This window comes from Protomyctophum parallelum (genome assembly GCF_964188405.1).
Source record: "Protomyctophum parallelum genome assembly, chromosome: 13".
In the NCBI taxonomy this organism is placed as follows: Eukaryota; Metazoa; Chordata; class Actinopteri; order Myctophiformes; family Myctophidae; genus Protomyctophum; species Protomyctophum parallelum.
The window spans coordinates 15,493,402-15,517,395 of NC_139708.1; the positions used below are offsets into that span (position 1 = coordinate 15,493,402).

At 42.0% G+C, this 23,994-nt stretch overlaps 1 protein-coding gene across 1 annotated transcript; it reads right to left on the minus strand.

The window, feature by feature from the left end:
* Positions 1 to 599: 599 nt before the first annotated feature.
* fus (FUS RNA binding protein) lies at positions 600 to 22,326 on the minus strand (the record flags this gene model as incomplete). Its single annotated transcript, XM_083778968.1, has 15 exons — positions 600 to 1,090; positions 4,364 to 4,550; positions 5,693 to 5,790; positions 6,233 to 6,425; positions 9,009 to 9,113; positions 9,280 to 9,409; positions 9,576 to 9,688; positions 9,942 to 9,983; positions 16,358 to 16,392; positions 19,123 to 19,324; positions 19,732 to 19,949; positions 20,730 to 20,904; positions 21,192 to 21,391; positions 21,582 to 21,606; positions 22,314 to 22,326. 15 exons carry the CDS (start codon positions 22,324 to 22,326, stop codon positions 1,051 to 1,053), a joined length of 1,776 nt encoding a protein of 591 aa, XP_083635094.1. The 3' UTR covers positions 600 to 1,050.
* Positions 22,327 to 23,994: the final 1,668 nt, after the last annotated feature.

A 23,994-nucleotide genomic window follows, 5' to 3' on the forward strand; every position in this document is an offset into this window, starting at 1 on the left:
TTCATTGTCATGATTTGTCACGATCCGAGTTGGCTTTGTCCGCGGCGTAACCGTCTTTAAATAAATACCCTCTAAGACCCAGCGTTGCTTTTTAGCAACAATTCTATTTTAATTAATTACTAAAAAAAAATTCTGTTCTTTTTTCACCTAAACATCATCAGTGATGTTCATTGCAATGCCATTTCAATGCCATTGGTCATGATATTTGCATATAAATACCCCCCACAGGCTGAAATTCACACAAATTAAAAATGTACTCTGGACTCTGTGCGATTTTGAACCTAAGACTTTTGACCTTTACCCTAATAAAAGTAGGTACAATAATTGTAATATATGTTTATATATGATCATTAGAATGTCTAGAACATGTTTTATTCATTATTGTGAAAGATATCCCCCAAATGTAAATTATTAATTTATTATATTATTATATAATTATTATAAATCTTTCATCCATTTTTTTTTCTTTTTTTTTTTAACTTTTTTTAGTCTTAGTCCTAGTAGTACAAAGTAGTAGTAAGGTTGAAATCTATTTTTTGCAAGTCAGAATTCAAAGAATGAAGAAAAACAAGGAAGTATTGCTCTTCCCTAGTAGTCAAATAATTACACAACTCAGGTGATAACAATTACAAATGCCCGCGTTCACTGGTTTGTTTTAGGAACACTTTAATTTAATAACAAATAGGGACACGATACAAAAGGACTCATCCGCAATAAATACGACAGCAAAGGAAAAGCTAAAATCAGTTGGAGCTATACCATGGCCTCTGAGGGACAGACACTAGGGGAATGCGGACGTGTGTCATGTGAATGTAGAGTAGACAATGTATTTCAAACCAAACAAAGAGAGCAAGACGTAATGGAAACACAAACGTAGAACAGTTACATAGTGTCGGGTGACATAGAATGTCTCACAAACAATGTCACCAGCCATGTAACAGCATCCTGGAGCATGTGTGGAAAAGGTGTGGTTTGGGGTCAGAACGGACGGCGACAGAGTGACTGGTCCTGGCGCGGTTCAACAGGACAGCCAGTTCCAGCATGGAGGAGTTAGTAGGGCCTGTCTCTCCTCTCTTGCCTGTGATCCCCCCTGAAACAGAGACGTGTTTCATCTGATTAATGTTTTGGCCTAGTAGTTATAGAACTAGTTTCCTCACTGGGACCTGAACAAGGTATCGGCAGGTATAAAGATTTCAAGAAACTAAATATAAATATAGATCCTTTTTCGACCGCGGTCGAGATCATGGCTTTCACAATGCCACGCCAGATTTCCCGGTCTTTCATTGCCATCCCCAGTTCCTGCTTCCTCATGTGTCCCTGGCGATGACATCAGGAAACGACAGTTTTCTACCTCTGGTCTGCTTTGAGGCATGATTCCAGAGAAGAAGGGAAGATATAACCTCATGATCAGCTCTGTAGCAGTGACCGGCAAACTGTGTTCTTCTGGATCGGACTAGTGAAGAAACACGGGGAAGTTTGCCGTATATTCGAGAAGTCGATGGGTGGCTCTTCCAAGAGAGATTTTGCGCTCTCATTAGAAGGCGGGTGTAAGTGACATCCAGACGTTTTTCTAATTTCTTTGAAAGTGTCCATGTCTCGGAGCCATAGAGTAGAATCGGCATTGCAGGCTGACCAGGTCAGAGGTCATACCCTTCCTAGTTTGAAAGTCCTTTTGGGAAGAAGATGAACCCAAATACTTATACTAGTCATCAACCTGTTTCAAAGGAGTGCTGTTAAGTGTTTTGATAATGTGGTTATTGTTGGATTTGCATATATTTACATATTCAGTTACATTCACATAGAAACAACCGCAAACTCTGGTGGTCACATGATCAAACCTAAAATGTATTCAGGCTTGCACAACCCATTTAGACCTGAGGCCGATTCGAAAAACGCTTGCTAATTCTGTCCTCCGTTTATTTTTGTGACAGACTTTCCTGGCTTGAAAGGTATAACAACATATAGGTGTTCCAGGTCTAATTGGGTAAAAAAGAAAAAAGAAAAAAGTGTTTCAATCTTGTTTGGTTTTCTTTCAGTGTATTACCTGACAAAACAAAGCCGCACCATGAAGTCAGACTGGGAATACAGTATATCACATCACTGTCTTTTTTTAAATAAATAATATATTATCTATTAAAGGTGATATAGACAAGTTTTCAGCCAAAATTTTAAATATATATAAATGTATTCTTTTGGCCTTTTCCCCCTGTATCTTTCCCTATATTATGATGCTGAGGTGTTCTCAGTGCTTTTGTTGAAATGGTGGAAGTGGAAGTGAGTAATAGTATTTCACCCTGCACCGCCGCGGCGACTGCCTCCAAACACTGGAAACTTGTCTATATCACCTTTAAGTTATGTTATTGAGTTATTAAATATTAAATATTTAATATCTATTAAGATTACTGTATTTAAGACTTAAGCAACACAATATTCCTCTATTTAATTAATTAAAATGTTTCTCTTTCTGTGAGCCTGTCAGAACATCCCATCACCAATGATTTGGGTCCCATTGTGATTGTGAAACGATGGCCTGCTCAACACATTTGTGTGTGTGTGTCAAGATATCACGTCAAGATGTACTCAGCGACGTAGTCTACTACCGGCGACGACGCTGCCTGACGGCCCCTCCCGTGAACAGGTGCCGGGAGGAGAGGCAGTGGACCCGGTGACTTCCCTGCGGTGTGTCGGTCCGCCATCGGGGCAGCGGTGTGTGGACTTCCAGGCCCATGAGAGCGGCTGTGGAGTGTGGAGGGCGCAGTGTCACCGGGTGAGACCCGGTGAGTCAGCGACATTCCTTTTTTTTTTAAACTATATATTTTTTATCTTACGATTTTGTAACCCATTTTTCACCCCTGTGTCAATCATCTAATGTGATCCTGGGCTCTACACACCCTCCACCAACCTAGTCCCCATATATGGGGGACAAGGGGAGAGCAACGGACTTGAACTCATGCTTCCTTCATGAGTCAGCGACATTCCTACGGCGTATACGTCCGCTGTCGGAGCAAACGCGGAGGACACCGCGTGTTGTCACCGCGGTGTGAGACTCCTGGCTCCGTTCTCTCTGATGGTCCAGCCTGGGACATGTCCACAGACAGTTGTGGGAGCGTTTCGAACTCTCGACAGCTTGGAGTGTCCAGAGGATGAGGCAGAAGGACTTGCGAGGTGTTGTACTGTCCCTGTTGTACTGTATATGCCACCATATGAGAACAAGCCTAGTCCTGAGCACCGTCATGTGAACGAATATGGCTATCAGAGACGCTGCTGAGTGACATTCTTGCTGTATCATGATTCCAAGACATGTGTCATAGGCTTGTGATTGTAACATAACTGCACCGATAATGTTTGTGTCCTTGTGCATTTTCCTTTGTGTGGACATAAATAAATTCTTAAAATGTGTGTGTGTGTGTGTGTGTGTGTGTGTGTGTGTGTGTGTGTGTGTGTGTGTGTGTGTGTGTGTGTGTGTGTGTGAGTGTGTGTGTGTGTGTGTGTGTGTGTTTGATTGATTGAAGTATTTATTAAGAGTTTGCTGAATTACAGTACATTTCAAGCACAACTCAATACAAAAACTGTTAACTGTGAGTGGATGACACCATAAAGCATGGGTTTTCAACAGGTGGTCCGTGGACCACTGGTGGTCCGTGAAGGTGTTTCATGTGGTCCCTGACCATGCATTTAGTAATGTAGGAAAGAGAAGATTCGTATTTGAATTTATTGTATTGGGTTAGGGTTAGACAAAGTTGAGAAACAATGCAGTAAATGATCTGGTGACAAATTATGACGCATCGATGTTGTCAGTTACTGGGAAGTCGGATGTCAAGAACTTCACAGAAAAGTGAGTTAGAATCTCAAGGGAAACCATACCGGATTGCCTGGTTGAGTCACCATTACAAGGAACTGTGCCCATAATCAATCGCAAGTGTCTGCTTACTCATAGAATAAGTTACAATGAACAGCAACATGAGTTTAATATGGAAGGTTAATTTCTTTCCCCCACACCATGACCATATCCCCCCTCCCAACACAACAATGGTCCCCAGGTTAATTCTCAGTCAGGGTGGTGGTCCCCAGGTTGATTCTCAGTCAGGGTGGGTGTCCCCAGGTTGATTATCAGTCAGGGTGGTGGTCCCTGGTTCATACTCAGTTGAAAACCCCTGCCATAAAGCATTACACTTGTATACAAGAGGGTCCACCGTTTTCAATTCATCATAACATTTAGAGACGTACAAATATATACTTCCATATAGCCAAAAAAACAGGAAATCATCATAAAGGAGGGAAAAATGGGGAAAAACATACAGTGAGGGGAAAAATGTGTGTGTGACTGTGTGTGTGCGCGTGCGACTGAGTGTGACCGTCTCACCTTCCGTCCATCTTGCCAGGTCCGAATCCTCCCCTATCTCCGCCTCGGCCGCCTCTGAAGCCACCTCTATCGCCACCTCTATCGCCACCTCTATCGCCACCTCTATCGCCACCTCTATCCCCACCTCGGCCGCCTCTGTAGCCGCCCCGCTCGAATCCCCCGCGGCCACGCTCACCTCCATAACCGCCTGCCAGCAGAACAGAGACATCACGCAGTTTGGTAATGTGCTGCAGACACACCCAAAACACACCAGCAGGGACTCCTTGGGACAAAAACCTTTTGATTGCAAGGTTTTGTCCCAAGGAGTCCCTGCTGGTGTGGTTTGGGCATAAGACTGGAGAATGAATTGCAAATATGGAACACAAAAGTATCAAATATAGCAGATCTGGGAGCTCAGAATCCTGAAAAGTAACAGTTTTGGACATCCGACAGAGATGATATGGCATATGTCATATTATAGTATTTTTCACCACTTTGGTAATAATTTGGTAATAATAAATAATGATTGTCATTGTTTTCCAATTACCCACTACAGGTAGCTGCGAATCTAAATCCAAACTAAACACTTTAATTACGATTACTAATTACTTATGTCATGCCGACAGAATGGTGCCAAAATAAACAGGCCCACGTGTGGTAGTAGTTTTGTAGCTGCTGCTACAACCTCGGTAGTAATCCCAGCTATGTGGTGGTGTTGTATTACACTAATTACAGTGTTGGCCTGTGTCTGCTGCTGTGAATAGTGTCTGACTGTCTGTCACATGATAGTGGTCCTACCTGTCTGCACAGGTCCTGATCATTTACAGCAGGGCACTAACAACACCACTCACTAACAACAATCCAGCATCTAAAATAAATGGCAACGCACTGAAACACTGGCAACTATCGATTACTATTCTATCAATTACTTTTTGATTAAAGTTTTATGTTTTTTTATGTATCATATCAATGAATACATTAAATTGAATCAAATCATTATCGACTAAATCAATTGGTGCGATTAACCAGTTGTCGACTTGAGTCACACTTTGTTATATCATGCGCAAAATACCATAAATAGCCGACATACAACTTCCCCAAATGATTAAAATCGATTATTTTTCATAATCCATTAAATCGATTGATTCAAGTAACCGTTGCACCCCTACTGAGAGTTGATTGATTCAGAAAACATGTCCAGATCATTCAAAGATACTCCCTAACCCAAGTGATGGCACGTGGTGTCTAATAACTGCTGTATCACAAGATGTGATAGTGACTAATAACCGGTATCTCACCCACACAAACTGATAGTCTTTGAGGACCTAAAGAAGAGCATCATGTTCTTACCTCTCTCCATAGGGGGCATGCCACCAGCGCCCTCAGGTTTAGCACCTTTGCACTGGTTACACTCATTACGCCAAGAGAAGTTCAGGTTTCCACAGTCACTAAGTAGAGACAGACAGAGTGTTGATGGAGAGAATCCTAGGAAAATATGCTGCATGTAAATTCGTGCACAGTTAATCAAACTGATTAATTTATATATATATATATATATATATATATATATATATTAGAATCGATTTGCTAAAATAAAACAAATTGTGGCTTTAATATGGATCTCGGACTTCATGCGACTATGATATGACTACAAAGTATAAAACATGATCAATGGCTAAATAATAGCATTTCTTGTCTTTTCTGTTTTTGCTGGTGAAAGATACAAGATCATGTGTGAGTGATATGAAATGTAAGCATATTATATAAACACAATAATCATCGTTTTAGTTAACAAACTTTTCAGTTGCTCATCGTCAACTTTGTGCGCAAAGGGGACAGTCCATTGCACTGAAAAATAACGGGCTATTTCAGCCCTAAATCTTTACTCACGGATTTGAGCACTTCCAGTCTCCGGCTCTTAGCTGCCCTCCACCTCCTGCTGCACCTCCTCTTTCTCCACCTCCTCTGTCTCCACCTCCTCTTTCTCCACCACCTCTTTCTCCACCCCCTCTTTCTCCACCACCGTTACCTCCTGGGAAGCCTCCACCGCGCCCACCTCCGAAACCACCACGTCCCATTGGCCCTGCAGAGTTAAGAGCATGAAAGCACCGCGTCCCATTGGCCATGCAGAGTTAAGAGCATGAAACTGCCGCGTCCCATTGGCCCTGCAGAGTTAAGAGCATGAAAGCACCGCGTCCCATTGGCCCTGCAGAGTTAAGAGCATGAAACCGCCACGTCCCACTGGCCCTGCAGAGTTAAGAGCATGAAAGCACCGCGTCCCATTGGCCCTGCAGAGTTAAGAGCATGAAACCGCCGCGTCCCATTGGCCCTGCAGAGTTAAGAGCATGAAAGCACCGCGTCCCATTGGCCCTGCAGAGTTAAGAGCATGAAACTGCCGCGTCCCATTGGCCCTGCAGAGTTAAGAGCATGAAACCGCCACGTCCCATTGGCCCTGCAGAGTTAAGAGCATGAAACCGGCGCGTCCCATTGGCCCTGCAGAGTTAAGAGCATAAAACCACCTCCACAGTCACTAAGTAGTGACAGAAATAGTGTATATGGAGAGAATCCTCCATTGGCCCTGCAGAGTTAAGAGCATAAAACCACAGCGTCCCATTGGCCCGGAGGAGTTAAGTAGGGATGGAGCTCATTATTTTTTATTGATAACCAGCACCTTATCGATCAGGCTTATCGAGCCAGGTTCTTATCGAGCCCGCTATCGAGCATTTTATATTATTTTGTGGAAAGACGGGAGACAATAAATTCTGAACAGAACCGGTATCTTTTACTAGGGCTTTCAAATACAGTACTTTTCTAACAGACAAAAGGCAATTGAGATTTTTACCAATAAGATAATAAAATAAACTGTTAACTGGTTCAAAAGCGTAATTTTGTTTACCTGGACAGCGCTGGTTGGCAGGTAACAATACACTTTTAGACAGACATGCTTGTGCCAGCATGGGTGATTAGATTTATTTCTTGATTGCCTCTTGTCTTGATTGTTTAAACATGACGCCATGGGCCGATATGCTCGATAACCCCAAAGCTTATTGATAACGGGTACTTATTATTATTTTTTATTATTTTTTAAGATATTTTTTTGCGGCTTACGCCTTTTTATTGATTTTTGAAGGGACAGACAGTAGGCTGACAGGAAACGGGAGAGAGATGGGGGGATGACATGCAGTAAAGGCCGTGTCGGGTCCGGGAGTCGAACCCGCGGCACACTGCGACTGGATTACCAGTCCGGTGCCCAGACCGTTACGCTACGGCCTGGGCCGATAACGGGTACTTATTGATAACGGGTGTCTACTGTAGCTACAGTACTTGAGCTCAACACAACCTCAACAGCAGGTTACAGATGGGTTTTTTTGTTGCAGAAACCACTTATCTCTATATTTTAACTATTTGTGTATTTTCGCAAATTAATGCCCTACTTGATAAAACTACAGTGTCACACAAAAGCATCAAATCTGCAAGATCCAAATGTGGCGTTTGAGCTCGTCAATCTGCTACTACATTGTTTTTATTTGAATCCTGAAAAGTAACTGCTTTGGACATTGAGTTTGTAAATCTTCTTTAAATTTTATTTAATTTAGAGTAGCCAATAATTTGCATCCCAGTCCTCCTCCTGACATCTAACACTGCATGTCCGCATCATTCCAAAACCTATACAAGGACACACTGGTTGGCCAGTGCACTTGTGCAAGGATGCGCGCTGTGATTGTCCAGTAGCCACTTTGAGTCACCCCAAAACATGATTTACGATTCTGGGCCTATCGGTGGTGCCTCTGCCGCGGTCAAAATCTATACCTTATCGGTCCAAAAAACAGTCTGCAGTTGTAGCCTAGGAGAGAGGCACTTCCGTGTTGCACACACAAGCGGTCTGTGGTAATAAGCACAAGCGGTTTAGGTACTGTATGTCGCTTCTGTCACGGTCTCAGACTTTGCTCATCTAGATGTTTTTATATGTTATGTTCTACTTGTTTTGATTCTATGTCTGCTTATCTAGATGTTGCATTTCTATGTTCTTGTTCTAGTTGTTATCGTTCTATGTTCATGTCTTCCCCAGGTTTTTCTCATGTGTAATCAGCCCTCCTGTGTATATTAGTCTTGTTCCCCAGTCAGTCCTTGTCGGTTCATTGTTTGGTGTCAGTCTGCTTTAGTTTTAGTCTGTATTTGTGATTTCTGTTCTGTTCACCTCCTGTTTTATTAAAATACCCAACCGTGGGTTTTGATCACTATACCTGCCTGGCTGTCCTGCATTTGGGTCCTCACCACCACCACCACCACCACCACTAGATCGCGACAGAATGACTCGACCAAAATGGACCCAGCAGACAGGCCCCTGACCCCGGCCTGTCTACACCTGGTGAGGCCTTGAGGTGTTTAAATGGACAATTGGACATCAATGAAGCTCTGGCTAGTTGACTGTTGGAGGTGCAATTCATGTGATGTGGCAGCTGGTACCTGGCTGTCCTGCATTTGGGTCCTCACCGAGTGCATGTGTTTGATCTGATCAACAACCTACCTCAAACCCTCACCCTAACCCTAACCTCCCCCGGGGCAGCACACCTAAACCTAACCCCAACCCTCTCCCGACCCCCAGCACACCTCAGACCAATTACCCTTACGCACACACATACTGTAATGAACGTACCAGACTCACCTCCCCGCGGCCCTCCTCGGCCTCCCCTCATGCCTCCCCTGCCTCCAAAGTCTGCCCTGCGAGTAGCAAAGGACACCTTGATGGGGTTTCCATTGAATTCCTTCCCTGTCAAAGACAGTCACACATAGAAATTCAGTCAACAGCTGCAGTCCTGTAAGAGTAGGAGTTTGGTATGGCAACAAACACTGCATATCGCATGAAACCAGGTGTCAGTTCACAGTTTAAACATTGGTCTTGGAACAAAGGGCCAAATCAAAAGGCTTATATTTACCGTCAAACCAGTCGATTGCAGCCTTAGCTGATGGGGGGTCGTCAAAGGAGACCGTGGCTTCCCCCTTCAGCTTCCCGGTCTCTCTGTCTGTGTACAGGTTGATCATGGGCAGACCGGTCTTCTTATTGAGCTGAAAACACGAGGGAAAGATTTAGGCAAAGGTTTTAGTGAAAACTCTAATCTCTGCCTGGTGGGATATTTCAGGTTTACCGATGGTATAATAACTTTGTATATTACCTTTCATACATAAAATGCAACCCAAAATGCCTCACATAATAATAGTGTGTGAGAGGTACCTTGATGATGCCAATCTGCTTAAAGAAGGTGGCGACCGATTCGACAGTGTAGTCGTCTCCCAGGCCTTGCACGAAGATGGTATTATTGTCAGAGTTATCCTGGTCTTCATGCACTGTTGGAAAAGAAGCCGTATGTTTTATGGAAGCATTATATGGTCTTTGAGAATGTCACCATGCATGCACCCAACCTAATTTTACGTGTTGTAAAACACTTTGCATATCTGCATATTTCACAAATGAATGAACTATTTTATAATTTGTCGGAAAGTAGCAAAACATAGCCAAAACATAGTGGCTTCTAACCAACAGCGACAACATATAATATTTTCATATCCTCTAAAATGTAAATAAGAGAAGGACACTTACTGGAGCTGTGTCCTCCATGTCCATGTCCCTGGTCCCTTGGCCCTTGATGGGGTAAGACAGACAGATTTCAGTTAAGAAGCACTATGGATGATGTACAGTTGTACACTCACACATCACACCATTACTCTCATCACTAATGTCCATGGGCTGCAACTATTGATTATTTTCTTAGCGATTTGTTTTTGATTAATTGAATTGAAAAGTGAATTTCAACGAATCGACAACATTCTATTAGATATTTTTTATGTATTAGTCTCCACGTAAATACTATACTTCGCTGTACAACGGTGTCATGCAAAACAATAGCCCCAAACGGTTGCAGCTCTATTGAATTTAAAAAAATTAACTAATTTGAGAACAAATGTTTCCGTAACATTTATTATTTTATGAAATCAATATTTATTTTGTTTGATTAACTGTTGCACCCCTGGTACACTACAAACTGAAACAACCTGTATCGTACAATGCCATGTACAGTAATGCTTCAGTTGATTACCATGACAGCACGTCTGTGTTCCACCATGTAAATACTAAACATTTTTCCAACCATGACATGATTGCCATCACACTGACTGTGGAGCATTTTACACCCTACACGTCACAAGTCACGTCACACAAAGGAATGTTTTCTGATGGAACCGTATACACTGGACTGAAATAACCCTGAAGCCTTTTGAGAGCAATTTGAACAACAAAGAAAACATGATATTTGAAGTGCTGACATCCGTGTCCTTGTGTCTATTGGAACACAACAATAGTAGGATCTCCCCCGATTAAACGATAGACATGGCACACATTTCCATGTACATTCCGTTGGACATCTTATTTGGTCAGATGTGTTTAAAACCAAGCAGTCGCACGCTTGTGTTCTTGTAACTGAGGTGAAAACACTCGCCACTCCATAATCTATTTATTTAAATGCTCTCCTTTACACTGCTTGAAATGATACTGGCTCAATTACCAAACAAATGTGTTACTTTAACCCATTAAGGCCTGAGGCCTATTCTACAAATGCCTTCTAAACCAGGAGTTCTCACACTTTGAAGATTTCTCTAAAATAGCAGACAAGCTTGAATATCTGCTATTCTTTAATAATAGAATGAACAAGAAGTCAACAGCTTGATCCACCGGCATCAGCTGAAGTGCTGTGAATATGTATATGTGAAATTCAGTCATTTCAACATAGTTTCACAGTCTTGACATTGCACACCATTTGTGACGGTATTCAACCAAGTTTTATAGAACGCTTCCCAACAAATGTCAACAAGCTGTCACATTGTCATTGACTGACACCTCATTTCCGTCAGTTAGTTCATGATGGATTCCCCCCGTAGAACATTGAATGACCATACCAGAGATGGTACCCATCAATACCCATTGAAAGCCAAGGTCAACCGTTTAGTGATATGGTTCAACATCAAGATCCATATTGTTTGCAACACCTTCTTTGGTGTGTCACCTTTCAAAGTCCATTTATACAGTACCATTTCAATGGATTGACATGTAACGGTATAAGTGTGTAAGATCAGAAAACTACAGGGACTTTAGATGAAATAATCCCCCTGAACAAGTTAACGATTATAATCAGAAGTTACCAAATGTGGCCCGGGCAGCTGGTGTAGCTGTCTGGGAACCTTGGCTGGTAATCCAGTCTGGCAGTGTGCCACGGGTTCGACTCCTGATCCAGATGGCCTTTACTGCATATCACCCCTCCATCTCTCTCCCCATTTCATGCTTTTTGGGAACGACAACCACAACTGTACAGTCTGTACCATCCCATGCAACAGAGATGCAACATGGTAAACACAGGAAGCGAGAGTCACAATTATTTTGTGCTCAGTTCCAACCAATACCCCTTACTTTCACTGACAGGCTCTCACCAGGGAGCAGGTACACCAAGGTATTTGAACAATAATTGCATGCTGGTTAGAGAATCACTTGGGCAGGACCACAGACATTGTGCCATGTATATTTAAGACATGTTCTGTGAAAAATACCTACGTACGTGTATACGGTGGTAGAGAGGAAGAGACTTCCAGTAATGATCAATTCAGGGACATTACATTACCCCAGCCACATATTACACTCGGATCAACTTGCACACAGTCTTTGTGTATAAATAATTCTTACGTTTGTTTGACAGCAGGAGACACAGACAATCACAATGTGGTAAAGAAGTGTCTTTCCGGAATGTGTGACCCCACACGAAGCATTCCTTAAACTACTGTTGTCCCTGTTCGAAACACTACTGCGCCCTTGACCTGGCAGAGTATCATGAGCCATAACAAGAGAATGTGGCAGAGTTTTAGCAGCTATCAGGCTGCTGAACAAACCTTTTATTTTTTAGCGGTGCTTACCGCTCCCAAGCTGTTTGGGGTTGAATTTGGGGTCTCTCTCTCACACACACACACACACACACACACACACACACACACACACACACACACACACACACACACACACACACACACACACACACACACACACACACACACACACACACACACACACACACACACACACACACACACACACACACACACACACACACACACACACACACAGATTGTGCATCAATTCACCCATTCACACATACATCCACCGATGGCGGCGGAAACCATCCAAGGCACCGACCAGCATATCAGGAGCAATTTGGGGTTCAGTGTCTTGCTCAAGGACACTTTGACACTAACTCTGGGGGAGCCCGGGTTCGAACAGGCAACCTTGCGGTTACCATCCAGCCACTCTACCCCTGAGCCTCGCCCACCGCCCCCCATATATATATATATATATATATATATATAATACAGGCATCCACACATACATGAGAGCATGCAGTAAGACTAGATACAATTACTGATTTTCAACTGTTTCAAATGTTAATCACCCTGTAACTCAACCACCTTGGAGCTGCTTTTAGCCTTACACCGAAGCTCCACTGCAGCCATCAGGCATCCGTCAGCATCGTGTCATCGTCAACGCAGGGAATGCAACCTTTTTAAGACAGATTTGCTCACATTTTACTCCCAAATAAGATAGCTTGAAAGCGACTTGCTGGATTGCCATGGAATTTGCCGTGTTCCTTCATGCTCTACAGATGATGGCTCCGACCAATAAATAATGGTGACCCAATAGCCTTTCCTAGGCTAAAGTTTTCACTTGCACACAAGATACCTCAAAATGTATTTGGGAAGATTGCCAGGAAACTTGCCATGATCATTCATGCTACCTGAAGAATGAAGTATTTTGGTAACCCTATGGCCTTTCCTCCATTGCCACCCGTGGGCCAAAAGGCATGTAGCCTTCTTTATTATCATACTTAATTTTATTTCACTTTCACTTGCCGTTACAAGTATATTACAATATCTGTTGATTCGTTCAGTGAATATACAATAGTTTTACCTGTGCCACCAAGACTCAAGAATGGAAGTGTCACTTGGTTCAAAGTTCCAGTGGCTCTGGTTAGGTTTAACCTTCATATTCAGGATGATCTGAACAGATCTATGTAATCGTTACAATGGATAAATCACTCTATAACAGCTGTTTCCAGACCCGACAATATGCCTTCTTCATGCCTGAAGGAGGTCCGGAGGGACAGAAACGTTGCCTTATTAAAAGAAAAAACTCTTGTACCGAGCAGATACACAGTGTGCGGGTGTATTTTTATTCCTTTCACATTCCTGTGCATACGCCTGATTTCAAGGTGTGTGAAAGCTTTTTCCTACAGACCCGACAATACAAAGCCGAGCTCAAGCATAACATGAAAGCATAAAGAAACTGAGAAAGGATCAACCAAAATAAATAAATGAACGACCTTCACAAGTCATTAGTCATCTGTGTTTGACTTCCTGATACTTTGGCTTAACCCACACAAGCTTCTGGTCACCTGGTGTACATTTTTGAAAAGCACTAATCTTGTGTCAAAGCAACAAAACCAGTTACCTCTACATTAACATTCATGCTGGGAAACTTGTTGAGTAATTCCTTTTGATGCTATTGTGCGATCCAATTTCAAGTACTGAGTCTGACACAGAGGATGAGAATACATATTTCCCCCTTGCATTAGCCAACTGCTTACGCCATGTTTGTCAAGTTTAACCACTTGAATTCCATACACTTTGTTGTACAAAAAATAGCGAGGTGGAAAAAAATAACAGAATTGGCTGAATGCTTTCATATTTTTGCCGAATATTCAAGCCCAAAATAGGGACACTGGGCTCATGTGGTTAAATCGAACTGCAACTACATCTTTCCATGCTGTAGTTGTGTTCCTTGTGACATTCTATAGTAATTTTATAGTAATGAGGACGGCAAAATTAACATTTATGGCGGTGAAATTGGCGCTGTGATTGGCTGGAAGGTGTGCCATTCTGCACTGTTTGGCTGAGCATCGCATAGCGGGTGTGCCACAGGGGAGGGGACAACCGTTATATATAAGTGGCAGATGTTCTGTATTTGTAATTGTACTGACTGCATCATTAATTAAAGATGTAATAAATGAAATCTTTTGCAATAATTATAGCACAACATTTTATTGGTATGGCAAGCCTTGGGCTCTTTTAACAATACCTATATATTTTTTTGTTACGATTATGTTGTTAGGCCTTTTCTAGGTTGCTGTATATTAGATATACTGTAGTACAGTAAGACAAGCATCTGAAGGCAAGGGGATGACAACATGCAAAACAGGTCCCCAGTGACTTTGCACTTACTGCAATTACTAACACATTATCCAGCCTACCGGTACGTCCCTCTTCCACATTCCACATGCCATGCCAAGTATGCTACTTTATGTGTAACACCAGTGTCTTAAGCACTAGCCTAAGGGGTTATTCCCCGCTAAATAGCACTAAATGTCGTTTGCTGGCTCTTACTCAGAATCAGAATGAGAAGCCTTTATTGCCATGACCAAAACATGTTAGGAATTTTGTGTTGAGGTAATACAGTCAGGAACAATTGCAACATAAACGCATTTGAACGACTTGAACCCTGCCATCAATCATAGACTGTAAAAAAGGGAAGGACAAAGTGATACAGACGGTAAATTAATCCTATTTTGCAGTGATTTCAAATCCATCTTTCTATATCCTGTCCGAAATGCAAGCAGAGATTAATGCCATTTACTAAACATACCAGTATACCATGATGATTTAAAAAAGACTAGCGACTGAAAACAAAGTGTTTATGAAAAGGTTTACTAAAATGATAAAATCAAGTGTAAAGTTTGCCCAAAACCTCTTTGAGATATATTGAGATTCTAATGTATTGCAAACGGTAGGGGCAGCACACCTAAACCTAACCTTAACCCATGTCTAACCAATGACTAGTCTAAACTAAGTATGCACCCCTAGAATGTAACAACTTCTGCTGGGCCATCTATTGACCATATGCAGACTGCATCCATCTTGCCAACAAGGTGCAAACTAGGTGCAACTTACCATTGACAGCTCATTCATTCAAACAGAAAAAGTCCTATCTAATTATATTAAACAACGCCAAACTCACCAATATTGCAGCTGTACAACAAGCTTGAATTATCCTCTTTCAATCTGCAAAGTGTTTGTTTAATAAAAATCCACCGTAGACACGTTATTAGCTACTTCCTGTCAAGAAATTCCTTGCAGGTGATTTGTTTCTAAATGTTAGAGTTTGGAAGTGCCCGTTGAATATCACTCAACGGCCCATGCCTACCACCTTGCACATGACGCAGCAGGAGGTCGCTTCACTGCTTCTTTGTCACTGATTTGGGGAAATGTATAGACCGGGTATTTATTATTTAACAGGTTAATTGTGGGAGTTTTTCTGCCCATTTAGGGGTACAAATGGGAGTGAATAAATACAATATGTAAGTGTTCCCAGTTCCACACTGTTTTGGCTGAGATTTGTTTGGCTTTATGAACAAAAACAGGTGTCTCTGACACGTGTCTCTGACAAAGCCTTCCATTCAGAGAAATGCAGAACAGTGTGTACACATCTATTTGAAGCTGTGCAAACCTTGATACATGCAGCCCCTGCTGATGCTCTCCATAGTGAGACAATATCATTGTAATAGTATAACATTTTGTCACAATGTGCAACAATTTATATTTGCTACTCCATTGTTTACCATTTTAAGGTACTTTTTCCCCAAATGTGAAATGTTGATAATCATTCCTCTTCGTGCAACTAATAGTGGAAAAAACTATGGCTGATCTACAAGCTCACAAGACATTGCATCGCAACACGTTGTAAGTTTGTACATCTGCTATTTCTGCTATTTAAAAAAATTGTGTTACTATTTTTGACAATTTCCACCTATAACAATATGCCCCAAATAGGGATGACCTGATTTCTTCACCTTTTTGTTCTACCCTCCCATTAGCTTTGACTCTTCAAACCCATCAAACCTCTTGTGGGAAGTTGTTTTTGTCACTTACCACCAAACTTATTGAAGCCTCCGCGGTCGCTCATTCTGATGAAGAGGGAGAGAAAAGGCGACACGCATTGAAGACTGGTGCAGACAGTGCAGGGGAGGGTTAACCTTCACTCTTGTTAGTCTCTCCTTACAGACTAGCCAGTTTTTTCCCTTTGGCAATTGCTCTCTGTTCAAACCCTAACCCCTTTCTGGTCAACTCCTCACGAATAAAACCCTTTACCTTTTCTATTGTTTTGATCCTTGTTGTGGTGAGGATGTGGTCAAAGAGGCCAGTTTAATGGCCTTGTATATTTGCTGAATGTGTTCACAGGCAGCTGAGATTTCCATTTTTTGCAAGTCACAAGTTCAAAGTCTCCTTTTCGGTGACTTGTTTGTAAACTCATATTAACCTTGTTTTCCGTTTCCATCAACCAACCCAAAGGTTTTTGAGTCCATGACATTGTTAGGTATTATTTTAGGTATTCCACCAGTTTTCTTCACATGGAATGTGAAGCAAATCCCAAGCTAGAATGAACCCAGGCAGGTACTCTCTTCTAGCATGAATTGAACACTTTGGTTCACCGCCCCCTACTTCTCCTACGAACTGTGTATGAACTTTCCTCCTTCTGTTATTTCCCTTAACGAAGACCTAAATGCAGAAAGGCACCCTGGAGAGCGGGTATGAAGCCTACGGGAAGATTCAAACATTGATTAAAGCATAATATTATACATTGGACCTGGCGGAGTGTAGTGGAAGGTGGTGGGGAAAGGTGAAGGAGGCAGGGGGATATGGTGGTGTCTGTGTGGGAATCATACTGAATCGAATCCATAAACAGCTCTGACTTGAATAGCCATACGAACATTATAAGACACAGTACCATCATCGGTGTAGCAAATGTCTGGTGAGAACGTGTTACAGTAAGGAAGGACCTCACTCACTTGCCTGCAACATTTTTAAAAGACTTAATGACAGATTGGCATCTATAGTAACATGTAGGCCTTCGTATATACCTTCAGTGTATCAACAAGAGAATAATTTAGGCCTTATTCTAGGTAAGGTCAAATATGAAATTGAGAATTGGACAAGAGATTGTGTCCTTTTAGACAGGTCATGTGAACAGCAACTATCCTTCTGTTCCGTCATAATATGGCAGGTAATATGTGGTAAATGATGTTATATCATCTACCAGGTAATGGTGTTAGGGCGTTCAGGTGATTGAGCTCCAAAACATTATAATGGGTGTGTGTGTGTGTGTGTGTGTGTGTGTGTGTCAATAATTCATATACTTTTCATGGATGAGACTAAGTACATACTATGAAATGGCAAAATGTTTTGCTTGTGTGAGTTTAAAAGGCTGAGACATCATCAACATTGTGAGATAACAGAATTACAGTCCATCACACTGGTAAGAATTTACCATACCAGATTACAAGATTATCTAGTACTGGATGTGGCATTTGTTAACAATGAAAAGCTTTTACCTTTTTGCTGTGACTTTTAAAATGTACCAACTTCCAAATTAAATTAATCACACTCATTTCACTGCCTCATGACACGTCTGCAGTTTACATAAATCATATCTACCTGTTTTTTGTTAATGTCCCTGTTGTGCGATTTCTTCATTGTGCATCGCTATAGCATGCTTCCGTTTCATACATTTATTGTGAATTTTATAGTTTTTTGTTTAATTATTTTCAAGTATACAACCTAGTACAGTCCACACAGCTAGGTCTATTTTGTCATAATGTTGACAGTCACTGCTAACAATTTATATTTTTTAGGGGTATTTTGTAAAGTGAAAGAAGTAAAGTGACCAATTGGCAGAGGGTGGAGTTTCCCCATTGCCATTCATTTTGTCCATTGACAATCATTCATCTATAAATGGCCTTTTTTTATGAATTGCAGTCACTTTTCACACAGTCAGTGTGTTTGCCTTTGTTCTATTATTCCAGTTGATTTTATATTTAAATTCAGCTACTGCATTGCAAGTACCTTATGCACTTACAGTATGTGAATGCAGACATTTCATGGGTCATAACATTGTTAGAGCTATTGGTCAGTTAGATTGTGCAAGAGCACCATTCAGCAATTATGCATCAGCTACTATAAAGTTATCCTTTAATAAGTCTAACTGTAAATGTAAAAACATAAAACTCCTAGATTGTTGTCTGATTACAGTCATAACCTGAGATAATTGAAACCACAGTAGCCATATATCTATGACAACACCAACAGGAACAAAGGAAGCCGTTCTTCATTTTAGTGCATCGTATGCAAACAACTTTTACATGGATTGCAGACATAGTATTATTCATGATTTCATCACTCAAATGGACCTGTTCCATCACCATTGGGTTGTGGTTAAGAGTATCTGCTAAATGCCTAATTGTAAATATAAGCTACATTTTTAAGCTATTTGTAAGGCATTTTAGTCATTGCATAATTACAAATGACATTAACTGCTGCAAACAACAGCCAAAATGAGGTACTTTGTACTTTTTTATCAAAATGTCCTTATCAAGTTCCTGGGCTCACACTTCCCTACAAAAGCAGCAGGGCAGTTCAAGTCATGAAATTAAAGCATATCACAGAAACCGACAATTATTTGTGATAATCCTGCACTTTTTCGCTTTTAAAATGTTTGTGGTCCACATTAAGCACTGACGACAGTTCATAACATAATGTATAGCCTATGCATCTCTGTACAGAATTCGTCTGCCGTCATAAGACAGACGGAATGGGATGCAGGACCAGGGCTGTGTAGACCGGAAGTAGAGGACACTCACCCCATACTGCCTCTGCCTCGTGGTCCTCCTCTGCCACCGCGGTCAAAACCACGGTCGTAACCGCCTGCGCCACGACTCCCATATCCACCTCCGCCACCTCCTCTGCCTCTCCCGCCACGACCATCCTGGCCACCGTAACCTCCCTCCTCACCACCGTATCCTCCACCTCCTCCACTCAACGGTGGGCTGTCAGGTCCGTATCCTGAGGAGAAAGAAAAGGAAGTCCTGGAACTCACATTTTTGGCAGGCGCCGGGCAGCGGACACTTTTTACCAGTATCGGTGTCCTCGACTTTTGTAGCATTAGATTGATAACGTCTAAGTTAATATAACATGAATTCAGCCATTCCACCTTCCAAAAGTATATAACAAAATAATTAAAAAAATATATTGACTGACAGAAACTGCTTTGTTTGCTCATATGCTATAAATTGTGATTTTGAGAGCGGTTTCTCCATAAAGGAGAGTGAATGGAATCACTACTTATGTTTTCTCGACCAGAGCACGGAAGCAACAGATATAGATGGTGGACAATCTTTTGACTTATATCATTGGCAGGTACGTACAGTATACAACCCAAGGTTTTACAAAAAACGCTGCTTTACACTTACCAGTACTCTGACCATACTGGCTCTGCTGGCCGTAGCTCTGTGAAGGGGGGCTGTTATAGCCAGATGATTGGCTGTAGGGAGCACCCCCAAGTGGAGAGGGCTGTTGGTGACTTCCACTGCCTCCATAGCCAGCAGTCTGACCCCCGCTGCTCCCATAACCACCTCCACTCTGCTGCTGCTGCCCATAACCAGACGCCTGCTGGGAGTTACTGCTGTAACTGCCGAGGAAGGGTTAACCGCTTAAAGGAGTAGTTCAAACAAAACAATTATGTATTTTCCATCAATTACACATGCCATGAAGCCTTGAATTCATGGAGATTTTTTGTTTGTTTTTGTTGCATTTCTACGACGATAATTAGATGACCGAATGGCAGCTCCGAATACCAGCTCGGACGGTCATCGCTGGTCATCAAATGATTGGCTTAGGAATGCGACCTAAAAAATGCAATACTTGGGGTGTGATAGACAATAAGTCATGTTTTGGGTGAACAACTCCTTTAAGCCCTATATACTTTGTTGTACTACAAATAGCAGCAACAATAGCTCATACTACATTGTGAGCTTGTCTATCGAGTATCGACTATTTCCATTACTTTTGTAACATTTTAAATATGACATTATTATTTGTATTGCACTTTACATTAAATCAAATATCAGAGTAAGATAAAAACATTGGCATAAAACAATGCAAAACACAACTGTACACAACTACCAGAACAATTCATTACAAATAAAATCACACAAAGGCATCAAGCCTAAAAACCAGTACAGCTAGCTAGCTAGCTAGGAAAATGCTTTGTTAAAGACGAAGGAATTTTGTCTTTTTGCAAAAGCATCAGCTCTCAGGTGGTGGTGTGAATATTGTAACACAATACATGGACACAACAGCAGGGTAATTTCATAAAAATGTGGCATACCTGATTTTTGCTCAGCGTAAGCCGTTCCTAGTTCCTACAGTTTAACGTTTAGCAGTCACACACAGACACTGGGGGTCTTACCCTGAGGGGGGAGATGAAGGAGGCTGCTGCTGGCCATAGCTGGAGTAGGATGACTGCTGGTTGTAGCTGCTAGGAGGAGGCTGGCTACTGCTGCTGTAGCCCCCAGAGCTGTAGGACTGACTGGACTGGCTGTAGCCACCTCCACCCTGGTTAGGGGGCGCAGAATCGTATCCTCCTGAGTGGAGGAGACAGTATGTTTATGATCACTATGTTCTGATTTATACTTACTTGTGTGGGGGTGTCACACCAAAACATATGAAATATGAAGGAAGAAAATGTTTATTTTGTCTATATCTGGGTCTTATTAGACTACACTAACACATCAACTCCACTGACAAATAGGACAGCTGCTGACATGAAATGGCTATGTACAAAGATATTACGAGACATTGGATAAGACATACAACATTGGATTTGACCAGGTAAAATAAGAAGAATGAATGTGATGTACACTGCCCTTACCTGACTGGGGTTGGCCATAGCTCCCATAGCCTCCTTGGTTGTAGGAAGGTGGACTGCTGTCTGCGTTCTGACTGTAGCCTCCATAGCCTTGCTGGCCATAGCTCTGACCAGAGGACTGCTGCCCATAGCTCTGACCAGAGGACTGCTGCCCACCACTACCACCACCTCCACCGCCACCGCCACCACCATAGGACCCATAGCTGCACAGAAAATGAACCCCACCCACACAGGAGAGATATTAAAAGTTCTAGATGACATGTGGTTCTGCGTACCAAAACATTTTACTTATATAATTGGACACTTTAGTGATGTAGAATGTAAGTAATGATTATATTAGCCTACACCCTACAGGACAGTGTTGATGGGGAATAATAAGTATTTCGGACTTACCCTTGGACAGGTGTTTGGGAATAATCTAGAATAGAAACATTAGAGCATATTTATTATTTTTGTCAGAGCATATCAATCAGTCTTGCCACACTACGTTAGCTGCATCACAATTAAAACATTGTAGGTCAACGTCAACCTCCCGACTGCCAGGATGTAACATTCTATGTTTTATTCAGTGAGTAATACGGTACCATCTTATTTGTTGTTGGTACAAATGGAACCAAATATGGACCCTTCTCTATAACTCGAGACGAGTGTATAGCCTACAAATGGAACCAAATGGCCAGTGCGTATTATGATATGCGGGTTATGCGCCCTGTCAAGTGTAGCCGCCTATAGCCTACTCCCTACTGTGTGTTTTCTGCAGTAAATTACAGGCCTACTGTGGGTGAGACTGGCCCACATATAGACAGTATAATGCTTTAGGTCAGGTATTGATTGATACGATATTATAAGATATTAATATGACCAGTATAGTGATGCTTGGCAGGTTGAAATATATGCTTGCTTTGCGTCCGTGCCACTATTTTATTGTCTATACCAAAATAAAGATTATTTTTTACTGTCCTAGATGCGCTTACGTTCGTATTCGTATAATCTAAAGCTAGCTAGTGTGTTTATAACCTCAACTGAAATGAATTCGTTTTGCTCCTATCAAACGTTATACGATCATATCATATGTCAAATAATCCAGTCACAAGATTAAGCGTATAATATGATCCTCCTCCTTACCGTTAGATGCCATTCCTGCAAACCAAATAAAGCCTGCAAGCTTAGCTGCCGACGGGGAAACAAGCGCACCGCCTAGCGCTCGCACCAGCTGGCTGAATGGGGGCAGTGGCAGCCTGGGACATGCCGTTTGAACCAGAACATCCAGTCTGGAGCGGATACGGAAACGGTTCGTGTCAGTGCACGTATGTATGTGAGGAAATGAACGGATACAGAAGGCAGGCTGTAGACCGGATGTCAGAGCCGAACAGTAAATAGAAGCCAGGCTTTCCACAGGTACTGTCGAATGCCTGGTGACGCTGGCTGCACACTTACATTACAGTACATCCATGTCTGAGTGCATTGCTGCCCTCCAGTGGTTGAATACTGTATGTATATGTATATAGCTGAACTAGCTCGAGGCTTTCAGAAGTCAAAAATCTCTTTGAATGTCATTTTTGTACTGACTCCACCACATAGCACTTCATATATGACCCCCAGACCCCCCAAAAAGACTGGGGACCTTAATATTACTACACTCTCATTAGTTGTTAAAGCATATCTATAAGTATCTCAATTTAAAGGTCTAATTGACCTTACGGTCCTTCATTTCTCTTTTTCACAGCAAATATTGTTATAGTTGTTTTTGAGACGAGTCTGTACAGTACACAGGACTACTGTATTTATCCGTTATACATAGGCCTACCTACTGTGATTTTGGAGGCAGTGATCTGTGGGAACAAAATCGAGCACAAATCACTGTATCTTGGTGTGAACTCTGCCGTACATTTGAAAACAACGTTAAGGTATCAGTATAGGCCCAGGCCGTAGCGTAACGGTCTGGGCACCGGACTGGTAATCCAGTCGCAGTGTGCCGCGGGTTCGACTCCCGGACCCGACACGGCCTTTACTGCATGTCATCCCCCATCTCTCTCCCGTTTCCTGTCAGCCTACTGTCTGTCCCTTCAAAAATCAATAAAAGGCGTAAGCCGCAAAAAAATATCTTAAAAAAAAAAAAAAAAAGGTATCAGTATAGTTCTTGGTGTGGACGGCCTGCATACCATCGAAAACCAGGGGGGGAAAGCATTGGAAATATGTTGAGGGAATGCGAGTCAGTGACTCACTCACACTAACACTCATAAACTGAAATCAGCTACAACAATATGCAGCTGCAGATCTTTGTTTGAATACCACTGTTGGACACCTGGACATCGATGACTGGACTGTTCACAATTTGCAGTCATTTCAACCCACACTCCAAAGCAATCGAGTAGTTTTCCAATATGGCACCATTTCCCTCAACAGGTTTGCAGAACAGCCACAGAGCCACTGGTTGAACATAACTTCCTACAGTAGCCGCAATTTGCAACTCTAGATTTTTTTTTTACAATGGGTTGAATCTAGAGTTGCAACAAGCTCCATCCACTTCCTATTCATCATTTTTGGTTTGTGATCTGCTTGTCTTAAACGACGTTAAACTCACCAACATTGCAGCTGTAGTCCAAGCTTGAATTATCCTCTTTCAATCTGCCGAGCTTGTTTTTCATAAAAATCCACCGTAGACATGTTATGAGCTACTTTCTGTCAAGACATCCTCTGCAAGTGATTATTTTTCTAAGTGCTGGAGTTTGGAAGCACTCGTCGTACGTCACTGAACGGCCCTGCATTCCACCCGTTTCAAATTTGCACATAATGCAGGAGGCAG